This window comes from Diceros bicornis, chromosome 4, assembly GCF_020826845.1.
Source record: "Diceros bicornis minor isolate mBicDic1 chromosome 4, mDicBic1.mat.cur, whole genome shotgun sequence".
Lineage (NCBI taxonomy): Eukaryota > Metazoa > Chordata > Mammalia > Perissodactyla > Rhinocerotidae > Diceros > Diceros bicornis.
Genome location: NC_080743.1, coordinates 4,040,888 through 4,063,741, shown reverse-complemented (window position 1 = coordinate 4,063,741; position 22,854 = coordinate 4,040,888). Strand labels below are relative to the sequence as shown.

Genomic DNA, 22,854 nt, shown 5'->3' with positions numbered 1-22,854 from the left:
CCTCCTGTTTATAAAAGTAAATTTTGATCATTGCAAAGAGACAAAAAAATTCAGGGGCCGGCCGGTGGTGCAAGCTGTTGGGTGCGTGCGCTCCACTGTGGCGGCCCAGGGTTCGCCGGTTGGGATCCCGGGTGCGCACCGACACACTGCTTGGCAAGCCATGCTGTGGCGGTGTCCCATATAAAGTGGAGGAAGATGGGTATGGATGTTAGCTCAGGGCCAGTCTTCCTCAGCAAAAAGAGGAGGAGGATTGGCAGATGTTAGCTCAGGGCCGATCTTCCTCACAAAAAAAAAAAGAGACAAAAAAATTCAAATTGTAGAGCACTATATTTTATAAATGTTTAAGATTAGAAATAGATTATGAAACATTTACCATGTGTTTACATATTGTTTTACATGATTTTTAATATTTGCATTGTATTTCCTGGGATAAATACGACATAATTTGTTTACTTAGTCTTATAAATTGTTGGAAATTTAAGTCATTTCTAATTTTCACAACTATAAATTATTCATAAATGATTTAACACATCCTTGATAATTTCCTTAGCTTTTGTCACCTGTATATATAAGCAGCATACAATCAAGGTCCTTATCTAAGTCATTACTTAAAATGTTAACTAATAAGGGAACAAAGATGGAGTCTCATAAAAAATATGAGAGAATGCCTTCCAGACTGTATCAATTCATGATTACTATTCCTTAAATATCGATATGTTGCCACCTAGTTACATCATCTTCCAACCTATTTCGCTCCACCTTCTCCACAGGTGTATGAGCCTTTACTATATATTTTGCTAATATCCAGCTGCACCATTTCTATGGAATCTATTTGACTTGTGTTTCTAGTACCCTATCCTAAAAGCAGAATCAGGCATCAGTTGTTCTAAGTGAATTCACATAGTTTTCTTTTCTAAGTTTATTAGAGACAGGTGAGGCAAACTCACTTGCTCCAAGGAAATCAAAGTGGAGGCATTTCTCCTACCTACTGGATAGAACTGAGAAGAAGCTGACTGTTCTGAGAAATAAGAATCAGAACTGTTAATTATAAGACTCTCATGACTACATAATCATATACTGCTAACATGATATGTACTCTCAGCTTAGGCCACCAGGCAAAATTGACATATTTAAGTAATGACACAGTACATCTTTTGAATATAATACTTTTTATGATATTGATTGACTGATAGATTTGAAAGTTAGCATAATAGTGTCTATAATCATGATCAAGTTTCTATATCCATAAGCAGTGGTAAAGAACAGAGGCATTTCCTTGGGTTTCTTAAACCAGAGGTCAATAGAGTTTTTCTGTAAAGAGCTCGATAGTAAATATTTAATCTTGCGGGACATATAGTCTCTGCTGTAACTACTTAACTCTGCCAATGTTGCACAACAAACCATAGACAATATGTAAACAAACGGACGTGGCCGTATTCCAATAAAACTTTATTTACAAAACATGTGGTGGGGTGGATTTGGTCTGTAGTTTGCTGACCACTACTATAAACAATGAGAGGTAAATATCTAGTGCAAAATGATACTTAATCTCTTGAACATGTCCTAAAATTCCAAATGGTGTGCAAAAAAATATTGTGTAGATCACTGCAACTTTACTTTGCTATGATATTACAGGAACCACAATTTCACACTCAGTGACTTCAGTATATAGTTGAACCAGCTATATATATAGTTGAACTATATATTTCTATATATCGTCAAAACCTGAGAATCATTTACCTGTGCATAATCACCAAAAGGATGAGAGTAAGCAATGCACTTTTCCAATGTGTGTTGTGATTCATTTCCCTGAGAGATTGCATCCAGAATGTTGCTTGCAATTCCAGTCTTCTGTAGAGTGGTTTTACTTGCAGGGGCTAAAGGCAAAATCAATACATATATTTTAGTTAGGTTGTTTTATTATAAATTATAAACAGAGTACAAAATTTGTTAATTCAGCATATTCTCAAATAGAACACAAAATTTAGTTTGCCAATAAACACCTATATTTATTATCCCCAGAGGAAAAATATATTAGTATACTATGTCGCCTTCATTTAAAACAACTGAAAATGGAAGCTTGCCCTATGGGTACATAATTTTGATGGAAACATTTTAAATATATATGTCTAACCTCTAAAACAAGGCACAGAAAATGTAAATTAACCATTCTTATTAATGCAGTAGTTGTAACCATCAATTTTTAGACCAGATAAAAATACAGTAGGTATAACTGAAGCACATTAAATTTTTTTCTGGCTTTTTAAAAAAAATTACAAATTAATATTTAGGCTCAAGAGGAAACTTCATAAAATACAGAGAATGTATATTAAAAACAAAATTTACCTTTCATCTCTTTTCATTCAATCATATTCTTTTTCCCAGAGGTAACAGTTTAAAATTTATTTTCTCAGATTTACTTTATGCATTTACACATTCAAATATGTACATGTAAGTATAGCTTTAAATAAATATAAATGGAATCATTTTATGCACACATTTGCTTTTTCCAATTAGCAATTTGCTTCAGAGATCATTTCATATTAGTACATGTAGCTCTCCCTTAATTATAAAAAAAAAGTTGCACAGTATTCCATTTATTTATTTAACCATTCCCCTACTGATGAGCATTAAGGCGCTTTCCAGTTTTTCACTGTTGATGACCAATGTTGTAGCGGATATCCTAGTGCATACCACATTTGTGCTTTTTCTCTTAAAACTATATTTGAATTAATAGTTAATTTACACTAATAGAAAGCCTGAGGAGGTCCTCCAAAAAAGTAAATGAGAATTCTACTTCTGCCAATTATTAGTAGTTCATATATTTTGGGGTATTTTGCAAATACTCTGGATATATTAGATTCCTTAGATGTTTAAAACCTCTATTTCAGAAATATGATTCTATACTTACTGTCTTTAAAGAATTATTGTCTTGTCAAACAATTCCTCTACCCAATTATTTTCAACCACGAATCAAGAATAATTCAATAAACTGATTATATTCTTAATAAAGTATTATAAAAGATGTTTTCCTCAAATAAAATAGAGTGTCTTCTAAGTGTCTTAATTTTAGTTATTCTTTCAATTTACAGACAGGGGTCATAATTTAGTCTTTAATTGGTCAATAGGCATTATTTGCTTCTACTAAGTTAAAAATTAAAACTCAATATGGAAATCATTCAATAAAACTCTAACATGTTAATACTGAGCTCTCACTTACATGACAAGCACACACTGGGTAACACACTTGCCAAGTTCAAGTACGGATTTTTGCTGAGCCGAATTTCTTTTGGTGGGTCTCCCAAGAGTGAAGTCTGATTCTTAGAGGCAGCCTATTTATCAAAAACAAAAGAATGGGTGCTTAATAACAGGTATAAGAAAATAAAAATGCAGAAAGAGTAGAGAAATACTTACTCTTCAATAAAGCTAGTCTAGTGTGATAAAAATTTGTGGAACCTAAATGTTTGAAGGTATAAAGTTATGAAATATTTCTGGATATCAATTAAAAGTATCATTTCACCTACAATTAATTATTTTTTCAATTAGGTTTTTTTTTTAACTATTCTAGAACCATAGAACTATAGAAGTGAAAGAGAATTAAAGACCATTTTGTACAACCTTCTCATTTGAACCAGGAGAGAATTCATCTTCACAAAAAAAAAACAAAAACCCCATAACTTATTTTCATAAATACTCTTATCAACATTTTCTTATTAAGATTTTTGTTTAATGTTGTATGGCCACAGCCAAATGACAAAGGCAGAGCTTATTTATCTCTGGTACTAGAAATAACAGAAAACAAAATAGGTGGATTTAATAAAATCCAACTCCACATTTAGATGATAACCCTAGAAATTCACATTTCTTGGAAATATATATCAGTATACTTTTATATAACTAGGTATAAGGATTCTAGTATTTCTTTAACAGAAAAAGGAGACAAAATCATGGGCTGATTCTTCAGTGTATTTCATATTCTTCTGTCAGAATTTTTTACTTTTCACTCTCTGATGGTAAAGATTTTAAAATAAGACACTAACTATCGTTAAAGTTAAAGTTAGTAGCTAACCTTTCATTTTCAAGTAATTTTTATTTTGTTCCCTGAATAAAATGAAGAAGGTATAATCTCAAGTGCTGATTTCCATATTTGAGAGCCAGAGCTCTTACATTTGTTCCTTATCTGGCCAATATTATTGTATTTGGACAGAGGCTCTGTCTTATACATCTTCATAGGCCCCAAAGAAGTGCAGATTTGCTTATGATATGTAAATCACAGATGTAGATGTATTCATTCATTCATCTGTGTTTACCAAATACTTACTATGCTCTAGGCACTGTGGTAAGCATTGGTAATACTAAAATGAGTAAGACAGGAATACCACCCTTAAGAAATTCACAGTCTAGTAGTAAAGATAGCTCAAGAGAAGTCTAAGATGGAACCATAAGATTATAGGTGGGAGTTGAAACCATTAGACATATGCCAAAGGAAAGCATGTAGCATGAGAAGCAATAGTACCCTCGAGAAAATCCAGTGATGGAGCAGAGGAAAGGCAGCCAGCAGAGAAGTCGCAGATTTTGTTTCTAAAGTACTCAGATTGCTAAAGTAATCAGATTACACCCTACCAGGGGTTCTCAACTCTAGCTATGCATGAAAATTACTTATAAATTTTTAAAAATAAATAAACATGGAATCTCCCAACAATGAAAAGTGCTGGACCAAATGGTTTCACTGGATAACTCTATCAAACATTTAAAGAGGAATTAACCCCAATCCTTCTCAAACTCTTCCACAAAATTGAAGAGAGAATACTTCCTAACTCATTCTATGAGACCAGCATTGCCCTAGCACTGAAACCAGACGGACACTACAAGAAAAGAAAACTACAGACCAATATCCCTTATGAATACCGATGCAAAAACCATCAACAAAACACCAGCAAACCAAATTCATCAGATTATTAAAAGGATAATACGCCATAACCAACTTGGATTTATTCCTAGAATGCAAGGATGATTCAACATACAAAAATCACTCAATGTAATACACCACATTAACAGAATGAAGGGAGAAAAAACCACATTCTCATTTCAATTGATGCAGAAAAAGCATTTGACAAAATTCAACACACTTTCATGGTTAAGATTCAACACCCTCAACAAACTAGGAATAGAAGGAAATTACCTTAACATAATAAAAATCATATGTGAAAAGCAAAGATTATTCTCAAAGGTGAAAGACTGAAACTTCTGCTAAAATCAAGAAAAAAACAAGGATGTCTGCTTTCACACTTCTGTTCAACATAGTATTGAAAGTTCTAGCTAGAGCAATTAGGCAGGAAAAAGAAATAAAAGGCATCCAAATTGGAAAGGAAGAAGTAAAACAATCTCTTTTTGCAGATAACATGAAAACCCTAGAGATTACACACACACACACACAAACTGTTAGAAATAATAAATTCAGCAAAGTTGCAGGATACAAAATCAACAAGCCAAAATCAGTTGCTTTTCTATACACTAACAATGAACCATCCAAAAAGAAAATTAAGAAAACAATTCCACTTACAATAGCATAAAAAAGAATAAAATACTTAGGAATTAACTGAACCAAGGAAGAGAAATAATTGTACCCTGAAAACTACAAAACATTGCTGAAAGAATTAAAGAAGACATAAATAAATGGAAAGACATGTTCATGGATTGCAAGACTTGATATTGTTAAAATGTCAATACTACTCAAGGTGATCTACAGATTCAATGCAATCCCTAACAAAATTCCAACTTTTTTTGCAGAAATAGAAAAATCCATCCTAAAATTCATATGGAATATCAAGGGACTCCAGACAGTCAAAATAATCTTGAAAAAGGTGAAAAAGAAGAACAAGAAAGGAGGGCTCACACTTTCTGACCTCAACACTTACTACAAAACTATAGTCATTTCAACAGTATGGTACTGGCATAAAGACAGACATTTAGACCAACAGAATAGAATAGAAAGGCCAGAAATAAATCCCTGCATATATGGTTAAATGATTTTTGACAGGAGTGTCAAGACTTGTCAATGGGGAAAGGACAGTATTTTCAATAAAAGTGCTGGGAAAACTGGATATGCATATGTAAAAAAATGAAGTGGACCTAACATCATATATAAAAATTAACTCAAAATGGATCAAAGACCTAAAAGTAAGAGCTAAATCTATAAAACTCTTAAAAGAAAAGCTTAGGTGGAAAGCTTCATGATATTGGATTTGGCAATGATTTCTTGGATATACACCAAAAGCAGAAGCAAAAAAAGAAAAAATAGATCATATGTTGGGCCACAAAACAAGTCTTAACAAATTTAAGAATACTGAAATCATATCAAGTATTGTTCTGACCACAATAGTATGAAACTAGAAATCAGTAACAGGAGGAAAATTGGAAAATTCACAGGTATGTAGAAATTGACACACTCTGAACAAGCAATGGGTCATAAAAGAAATCAAAAGGGAAATCAAAAGTATCTTGATATAAATGAAAACAGAAACACAACATACCCAAACTTATGGAATGCAGCAGAAGCAGTTTTTTTGTTTTTAATAAGGTGTATGTATGTACGTATGTATGTACGTATGTGAGGAAGATTGGCCCTGAGGTAACATCTGATGCCAATCCTCCTCTTTTTGCTGAGGAAGATTTGCCCTGGGCTAACATCTGTGCCCATCTTCCTCCACTTTATATGGGACGCCTCCACAGCGTGGCTTGATGAGCGGTGTGTAGGTCCATGCCCAGGATCTGAACCCACAAACCCCAGGCCGCCAAAGCGGAGCACGTGAACTTAACCATTATGCCACTGGGCCAGCCCCAGAAGCAGTTCTAAGAGGGAAGTTTATAGCAATAAATGCCTACATGAGGAGAAAAGACAGATCTCAAATAAACAACCTAACTTGACACCTCAAAGAACTAGAAAAAGAACAAACTAAGCCCAAAATTAGCAGAAGGAAGGAAATAATAAAGATTAGAGCAGAAATAAATGAAATAGAGACTAGAAAGAGAGATCAATGAAACTAAGTGTTGGTGTTTTGAAAAGAAAAACAAAACAGACAAAGCTTTGGATAGACTAACCAAGAAAAAAAGAGAGAGGACTCAAATAAATAGTTATAAATGAAAGGGGAGACATTACAACTGATACCACAGAAATACAAAGGCTCGTAAGAGACTACTATCAACAAATATATGCCAAGAAATTGGGTAACCTAGAAAAAATGGATAAATTCCTAGAAACATACAACCTCCCAAGACTGAATCATGAAGAAACAGAAAATCTGAACAGACCAATAATGAGTAAGAAGTACTCAAAAACCTCCCAACAATGAAAAGCCTGGGACCAGATGGCTTCACTGGTGAATTCTACCAAATATTTAAAGAAGAATTAATGCAATCCTTCTGAAACTCTTCAAAAAAATGGAACAGGAAAGAAGAGTTCCTAACTTATTTTACAAGGCTAGCATTGCCCTCATACCAAAGCCAGACAAGGAAAGTACAAGAAAAGAAAATTACAGGCCAATGTTCCTGATGAACACAGATGCGAAAATCCTCAACAAAATACTGGCAACCCTAAACAAAATAGTGGCAACCCAAATTCAACAACATATTAAAAGGATTGTACGTGATGATCAAGTGGGATTTATTCCTGGGATACTAGGATGGTTCAACACGTGCAAATCAATAAAGCTGATACACCACGTTAACAGAATGAAGGACAAAAACCATATGATCATCTCAATAGATGCAGAAAACACACTGGACAAAATTCAACATCCTTTCATGATAAAAACTTCTAACAAACTGGATATAGAGGGAACGTACCTCAACATAATAAAGGCCATATATAAAGGACACACCCATAGCTAACATTATACTCAATGGTGAAAAGCTGAGAGATTTTCCTCTACGATCAAGAATAGGACAAGGATGCCCACTCCCACTGCTTTTATTCAACATAGCACTAGAAGTCCTAGCCAGAGCAATTGGGCAAGAAAAAGGAATAGAAGGCATCCAGATCAGAAAGGAAGAAGTTAAATAGTCTCTGTTTGCATCAGTTGCATTTCTGTATACTAACAATGAATTATCTGAAAAAGAAACTAAGAAAAAAATCCTATTTACAATATTATCAAAAAGAATAAAACACTCAGGAATAAATTTAACCAAGGAGGTAAATGGTCTGTACACTGAAAACTATAAAACACTGATGAAAGAAATGGAAAAGGACACAAATAACTGGAAAGATACCCTGTGTTCATGGACTGGAAGAATTAATATTGTTAAAATGTCCATGCTACCCAAAGCCATCTACAGATTCAATACAATCCCTGTCAAATTTTCAATGACACTTTTCACAGAAATAGAAATAATAACCCTAAAATTTGCATGGAACCACAAAAGACTCCAAGTAGTCAGGGAAATCTTGAGAAAGAACAAAGCTGGAGGCATCACCCTTCCTGATTTCAAACTCTATTACAAAGCTATAATAATCAAAACAGTACTGGGATAAAAACAGATACATTGACCTATGAACAGAATAGAGAGCCCAGAAATAAACCCACGCATATGTGGCAACTAACTCTTGACAAGGGTGCCAAGAATACACAATGGGAAAAGAATAGACTCTTTAATAAATGGTACTGGGAAAATTGGATGTCCAGATGCAAAAGAACGAGATGGGACCTTGATCTTACACCATACACAATAATTCACCCAAATTGGATTAAAGACTTAAATATAAGACCTGAAACCATAGAACTCCTGGAAGAAAAATATCAGGAAAAAGCTCCTTGACATTGGTCTTGGCAATGATTTTTTCATATAACACCAAAAGCACAGGCAACAAAAGAAAAAATAAACAAGTGGGACTACTGCAAAGTAAAAACCTTCTGCACAGCAAAGGAAACAATCAACAAAATGAAAACGCAACCTATGGAATGGGAGAAAATATTTGCAAACCACATATCTGAGAAGGTATTAACATCCAAAATATATAAGGACCTCACACAACTCAACAGCAAAAAAACAAATAACTCAATTAAAAAATGGGGAAAGGATATGAAGAGACATTTCTCCAAAGAAGATATACAAATGGCTAATAAGCACATGAAAAGATGCTCAACATCACTGATCATTAGGGAAATGCATATCAAAACCATGATGAGACACCACTTCACACCCATTAGGATGGCTAATAAAAAAACAGAAAACAACAAGTATTGGTGAGGATGTGGAGAAATTGGAACTGTCATGCATCGCTGGCACGAATGTAAAATTCTGCAGTTGCTGTGGAGAACAGAATGGCAGTTCGTCAAAAAATTAAATATAGATTTACCATATGATTCAGCAATTCTATTTCTGGGTAAATACCCAAGAGAATTGAAAGCAGGGACTCAAACAGCTATTTGTATACCATGTTCATAGCAGCATTATTCATAATAGCCAAAAGATGAAAACAATCCAAATGTCCATCAATGAATGAATGGATAAATAAAATGTGGTATATATAATATATACACACACACAATAGATGTATATATACACACACAATGTGGTGTGTGTATATATATATATATATATATATACACACACACACACTAGAATATTTTCAGCCTTAAAGAAAAAAAGGAAATTCCAATATATGCTACAACATGGATGAACCTTGAATACCTTATGCTGAGTGAAATAAGCCAGACACAAAAGACAAATATCGTATCATTCCACTCACATGAGGTACCTGGAATAGTCAACTTCAGAGATAGAAAGAAGCACAGTGTTTACTGGGAGCTGAGGAGAAGGGAAAATGGAGAGTTGAATGGGTAGAGAATTGCAGTGTGGGATGACGAAAAAGTTCTGGAGATGGATAGCAGTGACAGTTGCAAAACAATGTGAATGTACTTAATGCCACCAAATGATAGGCTTAAAATACAGATCTCCCTGCTGTCTCCCTGAATCAAATTCTCAGGAGTGGAGGGGGTTAGAATCTAGACCTCTCCATTTTTTCTGCTTTTTAAACTCCAGAGGTGATTCTGACAAAAAGGCAGAATTAAGAATCACTGGTCAACATAATATTAACGACACAGGTCTAAAAACCTAAAGCCAAGTTTAATCAATTGTTTAACAAAGTCCAAAATCTTGCTACATACTTGGAAAACATACTTTGAGGTCACCTGGTCCAATTCCCTATAGTCAGAAAGAGGAATCACTTCCCAACAATCTGTACAGGTGCTCACTTGGGGTCTGCTTAATTGTTCTAGGTGACATGACATTCACATCTTGGTGAAATAGTCAAACTTTTGTTTGAAAGCTTCAATTGTTCTTTGTTAGATTAAGCCTAAATCTGCTTTATTGTACATCATACTTATTGGACTAGTTCTGACCACTGGAGGAACACAAAATACCATGTGACTAATCTGTGAATATTTAAAAAATATATATATCCAGCTGGTCAACCCTTTCCAAGTTCTATATACCCATTTCCCTCAATTCTTCCTCACAGGACTTGTCTTCCAGACCCTGCCCCACTTGGGCTGTCTTCTTCTAGGCACACTCTCATTTGCCCACTATGTGAATCACCTCAAATCCAGTTTTTCTAAAGACACTCATGCTTTCAATGAATTAAAGAGTCTGTGCAAAAAGATACAGAATAATCATATATGAGTTCTATTTGTTTAATTTTCCCCAATAATCCAAGCAATTAATACTGCAGATAAATTTTTAAAACTCATTCTATGAAAAACTGCTTAGCCTTCTCAAGGTACGACTGTAGGGCATTCCATCCACACCTCCTGCTGCGACCAGGTGACACTGAAACCTCTGACAAATTCAATTTTGTTTCACAATTTGAATACAGCCAACTACAAGGATTTTGTGCCTCACATGCTGCTTATAGCCTGTGCTTTATACCACTTACAAACCATAGGGTATTTTAGGGTACAAATAAAATAAAAATCAAATATACTTGATTCTACTTACTTATGATAATATTTACAAATGCCAGTGGTTTATGAACCAATAAAATGGGTAAAAACTTACAGAATTAAAACAGAGATTAGATTCTTTTGAGCAGACCAGTGTTTAATAACTGACTTTGACATTATTCAGATAAAATAAAATGGGTTCTGCCTTTAAATATTAAAATAATACCTTAACTAGCTACAGGATATATATTTAAAGTAGAAAAATGAGTATATTTTAAAGAATAGCATTATATTTAGAAAGCCTTATAAATAATATCACTATATAATCGGTTAAGTATTAATGATACTCTTAAGCTTTTCCAAACTACAAAATTTTGAACTTAAACTAGTTTATATTTTATTTTTAAAATATCAAGCATTTTTGAAAAATATGCATATCTCACACTCTTTAGAAAAGCAAATATTTATAATAAAGAATTCATATCTAAACTATTTTATAATAATAGACTTAAAAAACTTATTTTACACAAATTAAAATTATTTTATTGACAGATAAACTGGTAATTAAGCATAGTCCCAAACATCATCTGGCATAACTTATCAATAGATGGATTTTTGTTTATTTATAATAACAAGGTTTTTTTTGAGTGCAATATTTTCTTCTATTTTGAGAAGTGAATGTACTCTATGAAAAAGTTATCGTGTCATTGATATATTATAGCAATTATCTAGTTTGTAATCCGTATTTGTATACTTTAAGTAAACCACTATGCTTCCTTTGAAATTTAAAAATAGTTAAGATTGCTTGATGATACTTCACAAATTATACCACTTATAAAATAACCAAAAATCAGAATACTCTAGAATTAGAATAATTGAATAACTAAAGAGAATATATATTCCCGTGTAGTATACATATATACACGTAGTATACACGTGCAGTGTGTGCGTGTATATGTGTGTATGCATATGCAGGCGCGCACACACACTTCTTACCCCTGAACTTATCTCCGTGCTTTTCGGCTGACTCTGCTGTTGCCTCTGGTGTCCGGTCAGCACGCCTGCAGCTGGAAGGTTTGGCAAGCTCCGAAGATAAGCCCGCGACCCTGAGACGTTCCCTTCCGCCATCGCCCCCGCGGCCGGCTGCTTGCCCTGAGCATTCCCACGCCCCGGCGCAGCTCGTCCCGCCACGTGCGGATTCGGAAAGAACGGTAACACGCCCCTTCCAGCTGTCATCGTTGTTTGAGCTGGCATCAGACTGCATGCTGCAGTGAAGCACAAATGCAAAAGGCTTTTGGTTAGACAAGGCTTATTCATAATAGTCCTTTGATTTTGTCAAATTACGGGCAAAATGTGCAGAAACCTATTTTTTTACCTATTAGAGAACAGTTCAATTTAAAAGGTGAGGTTAGAGGTTGTCAATTAGCAGGTTCCTGTATGGAAAAACAAAAACCTCTAATGCTAATAATCACGTTTTTCTTATTTTCAATAACTTCCAGGATAATCTCAAGGATATTATAGTTTTTAGTTCCAAGTTTTAATTGCCTATTTTAGAAGCTGAGAGCAAAATTTATGTACTTTTTGGCATCTCAGTTACATCAGTGCTGGTTTTTTTATGCCCAATCATGGTAATTTGCCTGCTTCCATAGTTGAAGAAAATAATTAAGTCTTCAGTTTAAAAAATTCTCTGACACTTAAAAATTAATAAAGTTAGATTAAATCAACAATAAATCTGGTCAGCTGGCTTGCACAGCTCATAAGAGCCGACTGTACATATCTCTTCTTGGATCTCGAGTTCGATGTCCTCACACGGGTAACCTGAAGTCGGCCTCGGCTGGAGTGTTCACACACACAAATCCACAAATGCTACACATCAAGACTTTGTTTTTTAACCAGAAAGCTGGTTTTTAAACACCAGCACACCATTGGTTTACAAAATATCAATATTTGTGAATAGATAAGCACCAAATTTAACACATGAAAGTTGTACATTTTTATTTACAGGCAAATAAGAAATTCTGGAAGGAATGAAAGTTTTAATAAGAAAATTCTGAACCATTCCACTTTTTAAAAATCTACAGGTCAAAGTTAAATGAAAAGAGCTAATTTTGATAACTACTTTAAGTCAAATTTATATTTTACAAATTCACTAAACAAATTTCTTAAATTATTTTTAGTACTAAATATTTAGAGATGCATGCTCTAGTTCTATCTTTCATGATATATTTATTTGGACACTGAATTTTCAGTGTTCTTAAAGCATCGATGCTAAAGCAAATGGCTTATTATTTAATCAGACACAAATAATAAACATTTGCATAAGCTTTTAGTTATACAAAAGTTAATTTTTAGGACAGACCTCATCAAACCATAAAAATTTCTACCCCTGTCTGTACACTGGTTTAACTTTTGCCCAGTCAATGCCAATGGTCAGAACTGACTGAATTATTTGATCATTTGACTTGTCAGTTTCATGTACAAGAGGTTAAATATGCTACTCATATTTAATTGACTTTTTTTTTTACTACTGGTGGGCCTTCTCGTTTCCCTTGGCATGTTCACTTCAAACAAATTTCAATTAAATTCAAACTGACAGTGTCTTTCAAAATCACATTCAAATAAGAAATCTTGGTACACTACCATGCTCCTGTTTTTCTAAAAAGAAAAACAAATCGTTCTGGTTAGTATCTGTGCTGCTGAAGTGAGCACCAAATTGTTCTGTTTAAATTTGTCATCTTTTCAGAAGCACACAGTACACATATTATTATTTTTCTTCTACTACTAATTTGGAGATCACATTTAAAAAATGATACAAATAAATAATCAAACTTTAAATTTATCAATACCAGATATTTCTTCATAAAAGCTAAGGGCTTTCCTGTCCAGGCAAAAATTAAATGGTTACCTATGTAATATGCCATCAGCCCAGTGGGCAGCGTGTCAGTCTCAAATGGATCTGTCTTTGCCTCTTGCTGCTGTGAAGCTTCATCAAATATTAAAGCATATCCAGCAAAGAAAGGCTCATCCTGGCATGGAAGCAAGTCCATCAACAACTTAGCAATAGTTTTCTAATATTAAAAATAAAAAAGCCACGAGGGCTCTTGAAATTTTAAATGACTGAATAAAACTCAAATCTGACCTTCCTACAAATGAAAGCAGAATATAAGTAAACTCATCTTTAAATCTTAAATCTGACTATTTACTGACTTCTCAGTAAACACACATCATTTACTTTTATGTGCTTCTCCGTGATGGCCCAACTCTGTCTTCAAGGGCAGCATGGACCCGATCCCCACTGCAGTCTGCAGGACCATGGCCGGGGGTTCCCCGAGCAAGCCCGGTTTCTGCCAAAGAAGAAAAGAAAGTAAGATTTTTGCCCCTGGCAGCAAGATACAACCTAATAAAAAGGCGACATACATGAAAATCCATAAACGATCCGACCAACAGCCTGATTAGAGAAAAGGAATGGACTCATTTCAAAAGAAAAAAATAATTCCATACTTACACTATTTGTATGAATAGTCTCAAATTTCATTAATTGTTGCTGTGCCAGCGGAACATGAGAAAGATTCTGAAGGAATAAATTAGAAGTATTACCCATAACTGAGCTCTGTGAAAATGACAAAACATTCAGTTAGTATAATTTTGAAAAGCTACTTGTATAACCCAATTTATTTTAAAGTTCAATTCTCCAGTTGATCTGAACAAAAGCAACAGTTTCTTAATGCCCCACTTTCCAACTTTAGGCAACAATAATTAATCTTTTTAATAATATACAAGATGTGACCATGTAATTACACATCCTCCCCTTCTGTTCTTTCATCTTTCCTCGCCTCCCCTCCCCCCACCCAGCTGCAATGTCAGTGTCATTCTGTCACTGATTTATTCACTCCATCACTCAACGAGGATTTCTTGAGCTCTGCCACGTGCCAGGCACCGTGCCACCCAGTGAGAAATACCACAGTGTGGTCTGCCCTCACGATCTTACAGTCCCTGGAGGCGGGCAGACGTGAGTCAATTATAAAAACACGTAATTACAAATGGTGACGAGTGTCTGAAGGAAAAACACAAGGAGCCAAGAGAACAAAGAATGGGGGGATTTGATTTAGATTGCTCAATTCAAGGAAGGTTCCCTGAGGAACTAACTCTCGTGCAGAGACCTAAGGCTGCAGAGGAGTAACAGGTGGGGCCTGGGGGATTTCAGTGCTGCTGGGTGGGGGGCATTCCAGGCAGAAGGGGCAGCAGGAGCGAAGGCAGACGGAGAAGAGAATGAGGTCCTTCAAGAACCAAAAGCAGGCCACTGAGGCTGGGACAGTGACGCCCAGTGAGCAGGACAGGCGGAGAGGCCCACCTGGACAGACCTCAGAGGAAAAATTAAGCATGTTGGTCTTTCTTCTAAAATAAAGGGAATATGGTCAATACTCTGAACTCTCCTCTCACATCACTCTTATTGTAATTAATTGTTTAATGTTTGTTTTCTCTATTTGTTGAAATTCCATAAGAACATGGACTTTGAATATTCTGTTCAATGCTGTAGCCTCAATGACTAGCAGAGTGTCTAGTACAAGTCAGATTCTCATTAAAATATGTTGAGTAAATGAATGAATAAAGACCCTATAATGCACAAGGTCTTCTGTTAGATTCTAAGAATGAAAAATAAACAAAAGATAGGGCTTTCCCTTAAAAAGCTGGGTTTAGGACGAAACATCAATCAGCTGTTATGTATTAGGTTTGACTTGCAATTAGGCTTCTACATAGATACAGCCTTAAACAGTAGCTGAAATTAATGAGTAATGTTTATTTCCAATATTATGGATATTTACATATACAAACACATTTTAAAATACCTATCTGAAAAGGGAAAGAAAAACAATTTTTACTCTCAAAAATATATGAATTATTTTTATAACATTGATTAAGAGTAAGAGCTATTGTTCATTCATTTATTTTTTCTTTCTGTAAATACTTTTTTGAGTTAAGACCACATAAGAAGGCCGGCCCCATGGCTTAGCAGTTAAGTGCACACTCTCCGCTGCTGGCGGCCCGGGTTCGGATCCCGGGCACGCACTGACGCACCGCTTCTCCGGCCATGCTGTGGCCGTGTCCCACGTGCAGCAACTAGAAGGATGTACATCTATGACATACAACTATCTACTGGGGCTTTGGGGTAAAAAAAATAAATAAATAAATAAATAATTAAAAAAAAAAAGACCACATAAGAAAACTTGTTTTGAACTACTGATCAACTTCTAGAAAAATATATCACAAAATATACCTCTTCCCATCTTAATGCCTTACAAATTAGAATCAATAAATATATATAACTGCTGCTTTGATCAGCTTAATTTGATCTGATATACTCCAGTTACGTTTTTATGCAGCTATACTTATTGCTAAGGGTTTTTGTAAAACAAAATACTCATTTAACTTCTTAAGAACTTTAAGTGTTAAAAACAAACAAAATATTCACCCCAAATTTCTGATGCTTCAGTACTCAATGCTATTTATATACCTGATGTGCTTTATTCAAATGTAAAAATGCAGGAGAGATGGATGGATGATTCATCAGATGTGGCAAGCTGTGAGGTGTTCCAAGAACTGCTTGAAGAAAATAAAAGTAAAAATTTAACTTTATGATATATACGGAATTCAAAAATAAATAAAACAAACTCCAAAAGAGTAAATGAATATTTCTTTAAACTTTTAACAAATTCTTTGAAAGTTCAACAATATACTGACCTTGTCAATGCACAAGAAGTGACAAGCTCCTTTCCTTGTGATTCAACCCTAGAATTTGATTTAAAATTCCAAAACCTTCTGTCACAACGGCAAAACACCAAACCCAGCCTTTCTCTTCTTTAGCATTAGTACAACAAAACTAATTCCATCTTTTAATAAGTATAATACTAATTGAACCCATGTTATTGGCTCAGTATTTTTGTTGGGTGTTTGGTGTATTTTGGCAGGGGGTGGGGGAGAAGGATAAGATACAATCCTTGTCCTTGAAAACCTTACAATCCAACTGAGAAGAGAATATATGTACATAAAAAATATTTATGGGGCCGGCCCAGTGGTGCAAGCGGTTAAGTGCGCGTGCTCCACTGCGGCGGCCCGGGGTTTGTAGGTTCGGATCCCGGGTGTGCACTGATGCACCACTTGTTAAGCCATGCTGTGGCGGTGTCCCATATAAAGTAGAGGAAGATGGGCACGGATGTTAGCTCAGGGACAATCTTCCTCAAGAAAAACAAAAAAGGGGAGGATTGGCATCAGATGTTAGCTCAGGGCTAGTCCTCCTCACCAAAAAAACAAAAATATTTACATAATAAAAACAAAACAAAGGAAACAATACTGTACATAGTTGATAAAAAGAATAAATGGTAACTATACTCTTTATCAAGTTTGTCTAAGTACAAATACCAGAGTACATATCAGAAGATGTTTTCAGAATAGATAATATACAGACAAAAAGAACCATGAGATAGAAAAACATATGAAGCAATTTCATCTTATTATTATAAAGTAACTGGAAACAGTCATAATATACAAAATTCTCTAGCAATACAATAGTTAATTAGAATCACAGGTCAGGTTTAGAAAGTACTTCAAAAATCATATAATTCAATGATCAAAAATATTTAAAGTGGGGCCGGCCCAGTGGTGCAAGTGGTTAAGTGTGCGCTCTCCACTTTGGCGGCCCGGGGTTCGCAGGTTCGGATGCCGGGCGAGCACCGACACACCATCTGTCAAGCCACGCTGTGGCGGCGTCCCATATAAAGTAGAGGAAGATGGGCATGGATGTTAGCTCAGGGCCAATCTTCCTCGAGAAAACAAAAAGTGGGGGGGGAGGATTGGCATCGGATGTTAGCTCAGGGCTAGTCCTCATCACACACACACACACACACACACACACACAAAAATATTTAAAGTTTATATATAACATCCCTACAAGTTCACCCCATGCTTTAAACTCTGTTTCCCATTTTCATTACTTGCTGAGGCGGTCCCTTACATCTTTGGAAAAATGACCATTAGAAGGTGCTTTCTGTAGAATGAGCCAATTTCACTCTAGGTGCTGGAAAGAGTAGACCACTAGGATAAGCTGCTTATAAAAGAAGACACTGTTTATGAAGAAAGAGTGATAAAGGTGGGCAGTTCATACTGATAAAAGGGTCAATTTATCAAGAGGATGCAACAATCTCAAATGTCTGCGTACCAAATAACAAAGCTTCAAAATATATACAGCAAAAATTTCTAGAACTGAAAGGAAAAGTAGACAAATCCACAATTATGGTTAGAGATTTCAACACCACCTCCTCTTTTTCTTCAGATGGTTACTGTATTTTATTATAAAACATTAAAATATATTTTCTCACAGCTTTTAGTGAATACAGTATTTCCCAGTTTAAAATAACAATGACCAGAACCAAACACTGAAAACACCCACAGTCTCACATCTGACTGCCCTTACTCTTAGCTCTTGGCTAGGTGTCCTACTGAGCCCCATCCCTCTTGTCAATAATTGATAGAATAAGTTGACAGAAAATCAGTAAGGATATAGAAGACTTGAACAAAACTATCAAGCAACAATATATACAAAGGATTATAATAAATCACAACCAAGTAAGGTTTACCCTAGGAATGAAAGGTTGGTTGAACATTCAAAAAATCAATCAATGTAATTCATTATGATAACAGACCACAAAAACTCCACATATGATCATCTCAATAAATGGAGAAAAGCAATTTCATGCTTTTCTCCATTGGAGAAATAAATGGAGAAAATAAATTCCAACAATTATCATGATAAAATTTCTCAGCAATATAGGAATAGAAGGGAAAGTTCTCAGCTTGAAAAAGAAAATCTGTGAAAAACTATAGCTAACATAATACTAAATAATAAAAGAATAAATGCTTTCTCTGTAAAATCAGGAACAAGGCAAGGATGTCCACTCTCACCAGTTCAATGCCAAATGATGCTGGAATTTCTATCTATTGTAATAAAGCAAGAAAGAGAAATAAAAGACATACATATTGGAAAGGAAGAAATAATTTCATTTGTAGATGACGTGATTGTCTATCTAGAAAATTCTAGGGACAAAAACCTACTGGAAACAATAAGTAAGGTTGCAAGATACCAGATAAATATACAAAATTAATTGTACTGGTATATGTTAGCAACAAGCAATAGGAAACTGGAACTTAAAAGGCAATAATACCATTTAAAATAGTATCAAGAAAAATGAAATGTTATGGGTAAATCTGACAAAATATGTGTAAGATTTGTACCCTGAAAACTACAAAATATTGCTGAGAGAAATTAAAGAAGACCTAAATAAATGGAGAGATATACCATATTTATGGCTCAGCCTCAAAATTGTTGTCAATTCTGCCCAAATTAGTATACAGATTCAACACAATCCCAATCAAATTCCCAGCAGACATTTTTCATAGAAATTGACAGGCTGGTTCTAAAATTTATAAGCAAATACAAAGGACTTAGAATAGGCAAACGAACTGAAAAAGAAGAATAGAGTTGAAAGACTTTCACTAACTGATTTCAGGACTTTTTATAAAGCTACATTTATCAAGACAATGTAGTATTGGTATAAAGATGGATATTTAGATCAATGGAATAGAATAGAGTCCAGAGATAGAGCCATAGATATATGTTCAATCAATTTTTGAAAAAGGTGTCAAGAAATTCAATGGAAAAGGATAATCTTTTTTAGCAAATGATGCTGGAACAACTGTGAAAAAAATTAACCTGGACCTTTACCTCACACCATAAACAATAATTAACTCAAAATGGATCATAGATCTAAATGTAACAGGTAAAATTATAAAACTTCTCGAGGAAAACATAGGAGACCATCTCAGTGACCTTGAATTTGGCAAAGATTTCTTAAATATGACACAAGAAATACAAATTATTAAAGAAAAAATAATAAATTGGACTTTGCCAAAATAATAAACTTTGCTCTTCAAAAGACATTGTTAAGAAAATACAAGGACAACCTACGGAGTGGAAGAAAATATTTGCAAACTCATATATTCAACAGAGGATTTGTATCTAGAATAAAGAACACATAACTTAATAAGAAGACAACTCAATTTTAAAATGTGCAAGATATTTAAAAAGATATATTAACAATGAATAAAGATGGCAAATTAGCACATTAAAAGATGTTCAATATCATTAGTGGAAAGAGATATTCAAATTAAAACCACAATGAGATAGCACCATATATCCAATGGAAAGGCTAAAATTATAGGATGAACATAATGAGTGTTGGTGAGGATATTGAGCAAACTGCAGCCCTGGACACTGACGGTGAGAATGTGAAATGGCTCAACCACATTGGAAAACAGCTGGTAGAGTTTCTAATACTGTAAACATACAACTACCATATGACCCAACCATTCTACAACTAGATATTTACCCAAGAGAAATGAAAGCATAAGTCTATGCAAAGACTAGTACACAAATGTTCACAGCAATGTTATTTGTAATGACCCAATACTGGAAATAACCTAAATGTTCAACAAGTCAATGAATATGCAAATTGTGGAATGCAATACTACTCAGAATTAAAAAGCAAAAAACTATTGATACATGCAGCAACATGCATAATCTCAAAATAAGAAGCCAAACAGTATATACTGTGAGATTCCATTTATATAAATTTCTAGAAAATACAAACTACTCTACAGTGACAGAAAGCAAATCAGTAGTTTCCTGGGGACAGAGAATGGGTGGATTACAAAGGCGCAAAAGGAAACTTGCAAGAGTAATGACTATGTTTATTATTTTGATTGTGGTGATTTCATGAGCTATACAAATGTCAAAACTTATCACTTTGTACAGTTTAAATATGTGCAGATTAATGTGCATCAATTATACCTCAATAAAGCCTAAAACACAATTTAGACTATAAGTAATTACATAATAGTTAAAATTAAAAATACACACCATATAAAGAAAGAAGTCTAGAATATTTATATTATATTGTATTTTTGAAGGTACTTAAAAGGTCTGGATTAAAGAGAAAAGATCAGTACGGTCAGAGTAACAATCAAATTGGGTCTGGGAGGAAAATCAATCTGATGGCAGTGTACAGATTAGAGAGAAAAGAGGGCAGACAAGAAGAGTGGTTAGGAATGTACAGACTAGACCAAATGTGAATAACAAGGTACGTACAAGCTCTGGAACAGAAATGTAAAGGAAGGGGTTTAATCAGTAAACAAATATTTAAGTGCCTTTCACTATAACTAGCAGTTCTGCTCTAGGTGCTTGAGATGAAAAAGAGAGACAAATCTATGCCATTGTGGAGCTTCCATTCTCCTGGGAGAGACAGACAATAAACAACTAAATACGCATAAGTTATTTGAAAAATGATACAGCGAGAAAGAAGGAGGGCAAGGGTATAAATATAAATATATATACAATATAAACATAATTATAAAGAATTCTGATGCTGTATAATTATTTTCATTTGTTCAGAGCCTCTGTAAGGAGTTCAGGGTACAGTAAGAGATACAGTTAAGACACACTAAAGGAAAAACCAATGGAACTTATTGATTAATAAGACATTCTTTCTTTCCTGAACACCAAGAAACTTTCCACACATTCCCCAGCAGCTTTGCATGTGTTTAAGTGAGGCAGAGATTTAATCCTTTTCCCTTGCCACTCCACACAAAAAGCCATGCTTGGTGAAATAATTTCCCCATCAGTCTAATATTGAAACATCTTACTTAAAATTGTGAAAGTAGCACTAAAACAAAGAAGCATAATCTCATATGGTCATACATCAATCTGAGTAGAAAAGCAGAGTGGAGAATATATAGTCTTAGATAAAAAGAAAAGACAAAAATAATGTTGGGGAGGAATTACTAAAGGTAGCCCAGAGTCTGAAGGTGTGGACAATACTTTCTAAAAGACCTGAGAACATGATATACTTCTTTAAACACTAGTATAATCTTGGACTGCACTAATAGAAATACAAGGATCACAGGAAGGAAATCCCACTGCATTCTGTGCTGATCAGAACCCATCTACAGTACTATGTTCATGTCTGTGTACACTGTTTCAGGACGACCTAGAAACCTAGGCCATATCTACAAGAGCACATCTTGTGGGAGCATCTAGAGGGCATATCCTATGACATGTTATGGAAAGTCAAATGTAGAACTGTAGTCTCCAAAGCGGTATAAGACGTGTAGAAATAAAATATTAGAACTGTTATTTATATTCGCTTTCATCTTAAAAATAAAAATATTAAGCTTTATCATTTCTTAACATATGGGTTGACAAGGGTGCATTTACATAACTGACATATAATTGATACATATACTTATATATTGGGGATCTGCTCAAAATTTATTTTACTGGTAGGGTTGTATAGCCAAAAAATGAATAAATAAAAGGAGACCACTGGTCTGGAGAACAGAAGACAGGGAAAACCAAAGATGACTAAGGTGTCATGGTAGTTGTCTTCAAATTATGGAAGAAAGAACAGATTTAATCTGTGTTTCTTGAGGGGAAGAACTAGAATAAGTGGCTAAAAGTTATATTGGATTATCATCTAATATAAAGAGAAACTTTCTAGTAATTAAATTTGTCAAACCAGGGAATAGGTTGCCTTGGGACATAATGAGCTTCTTATGCTTGGAGTAGTCAAGACATGAAAAGGGTATCTCTGTACCATGAAAATTGTGGAAGAGACATCTGACTGCATAACAGGCTGAGCCAGAAAACCTCTACAGCTGCTTCTTACACACAAGTAAATGATGGTTATATGATGCACTCAATATGAATATTGCTGTAGAATAAATAATTTAACTGGTCTTTGTCCCTGGTTCCTGGAAGGAACTCTCTCAATCCTCGGAATTTCCTGAGCGATAGAAGTGTCTTTGT

The 22,854-nt window shown here is 34.6% G+C and overlaps 1 protein-coding gene across 2 annotated transcripts in view; it reads right to left on the bottom strand.

The window, feature by feature from the left end:
- Positions 1–22,854, bottom strand: part of RAVER2 (ribonucleoprotein, PTB binding 2) — a 105,599-nt gene that overhangs the window by 21,531 nt on the left and 61,214 nt on the right. The window contains exons 6-11 of one of the 2 annotated variants that reach the window (XM_058538223.1): positions 16,453–16,541; positions 14,446–14,511; positions 14,173–14,284; positions 11,937–12,205; positions 3,221–3,332; positions 1,741–1,877 (exon numbers count right to left, since the gene is read on the bottom strand). In XM_058538223.1, coding sequence (XP_058394206.1) covers positions 1,741–1,877; positions 3,221–3,332; positions 11,937–12,205; positions 14,173–14,284; positions 14,446–14,511; positions 16,453–16,541 — 785 coding nt within the window. Of the gene's footprint in view, positions 1–1,740; positions 1,878–3,220; positions 3,333–11,936; positions 12,206–14,172; positions 14,285–14,445; positions 14,551–16,452; positions 16,542–22,854 lie in introns of both variants that reach the window. The other variant, XM_058538221.1, reaches the window with a different exon arrangement.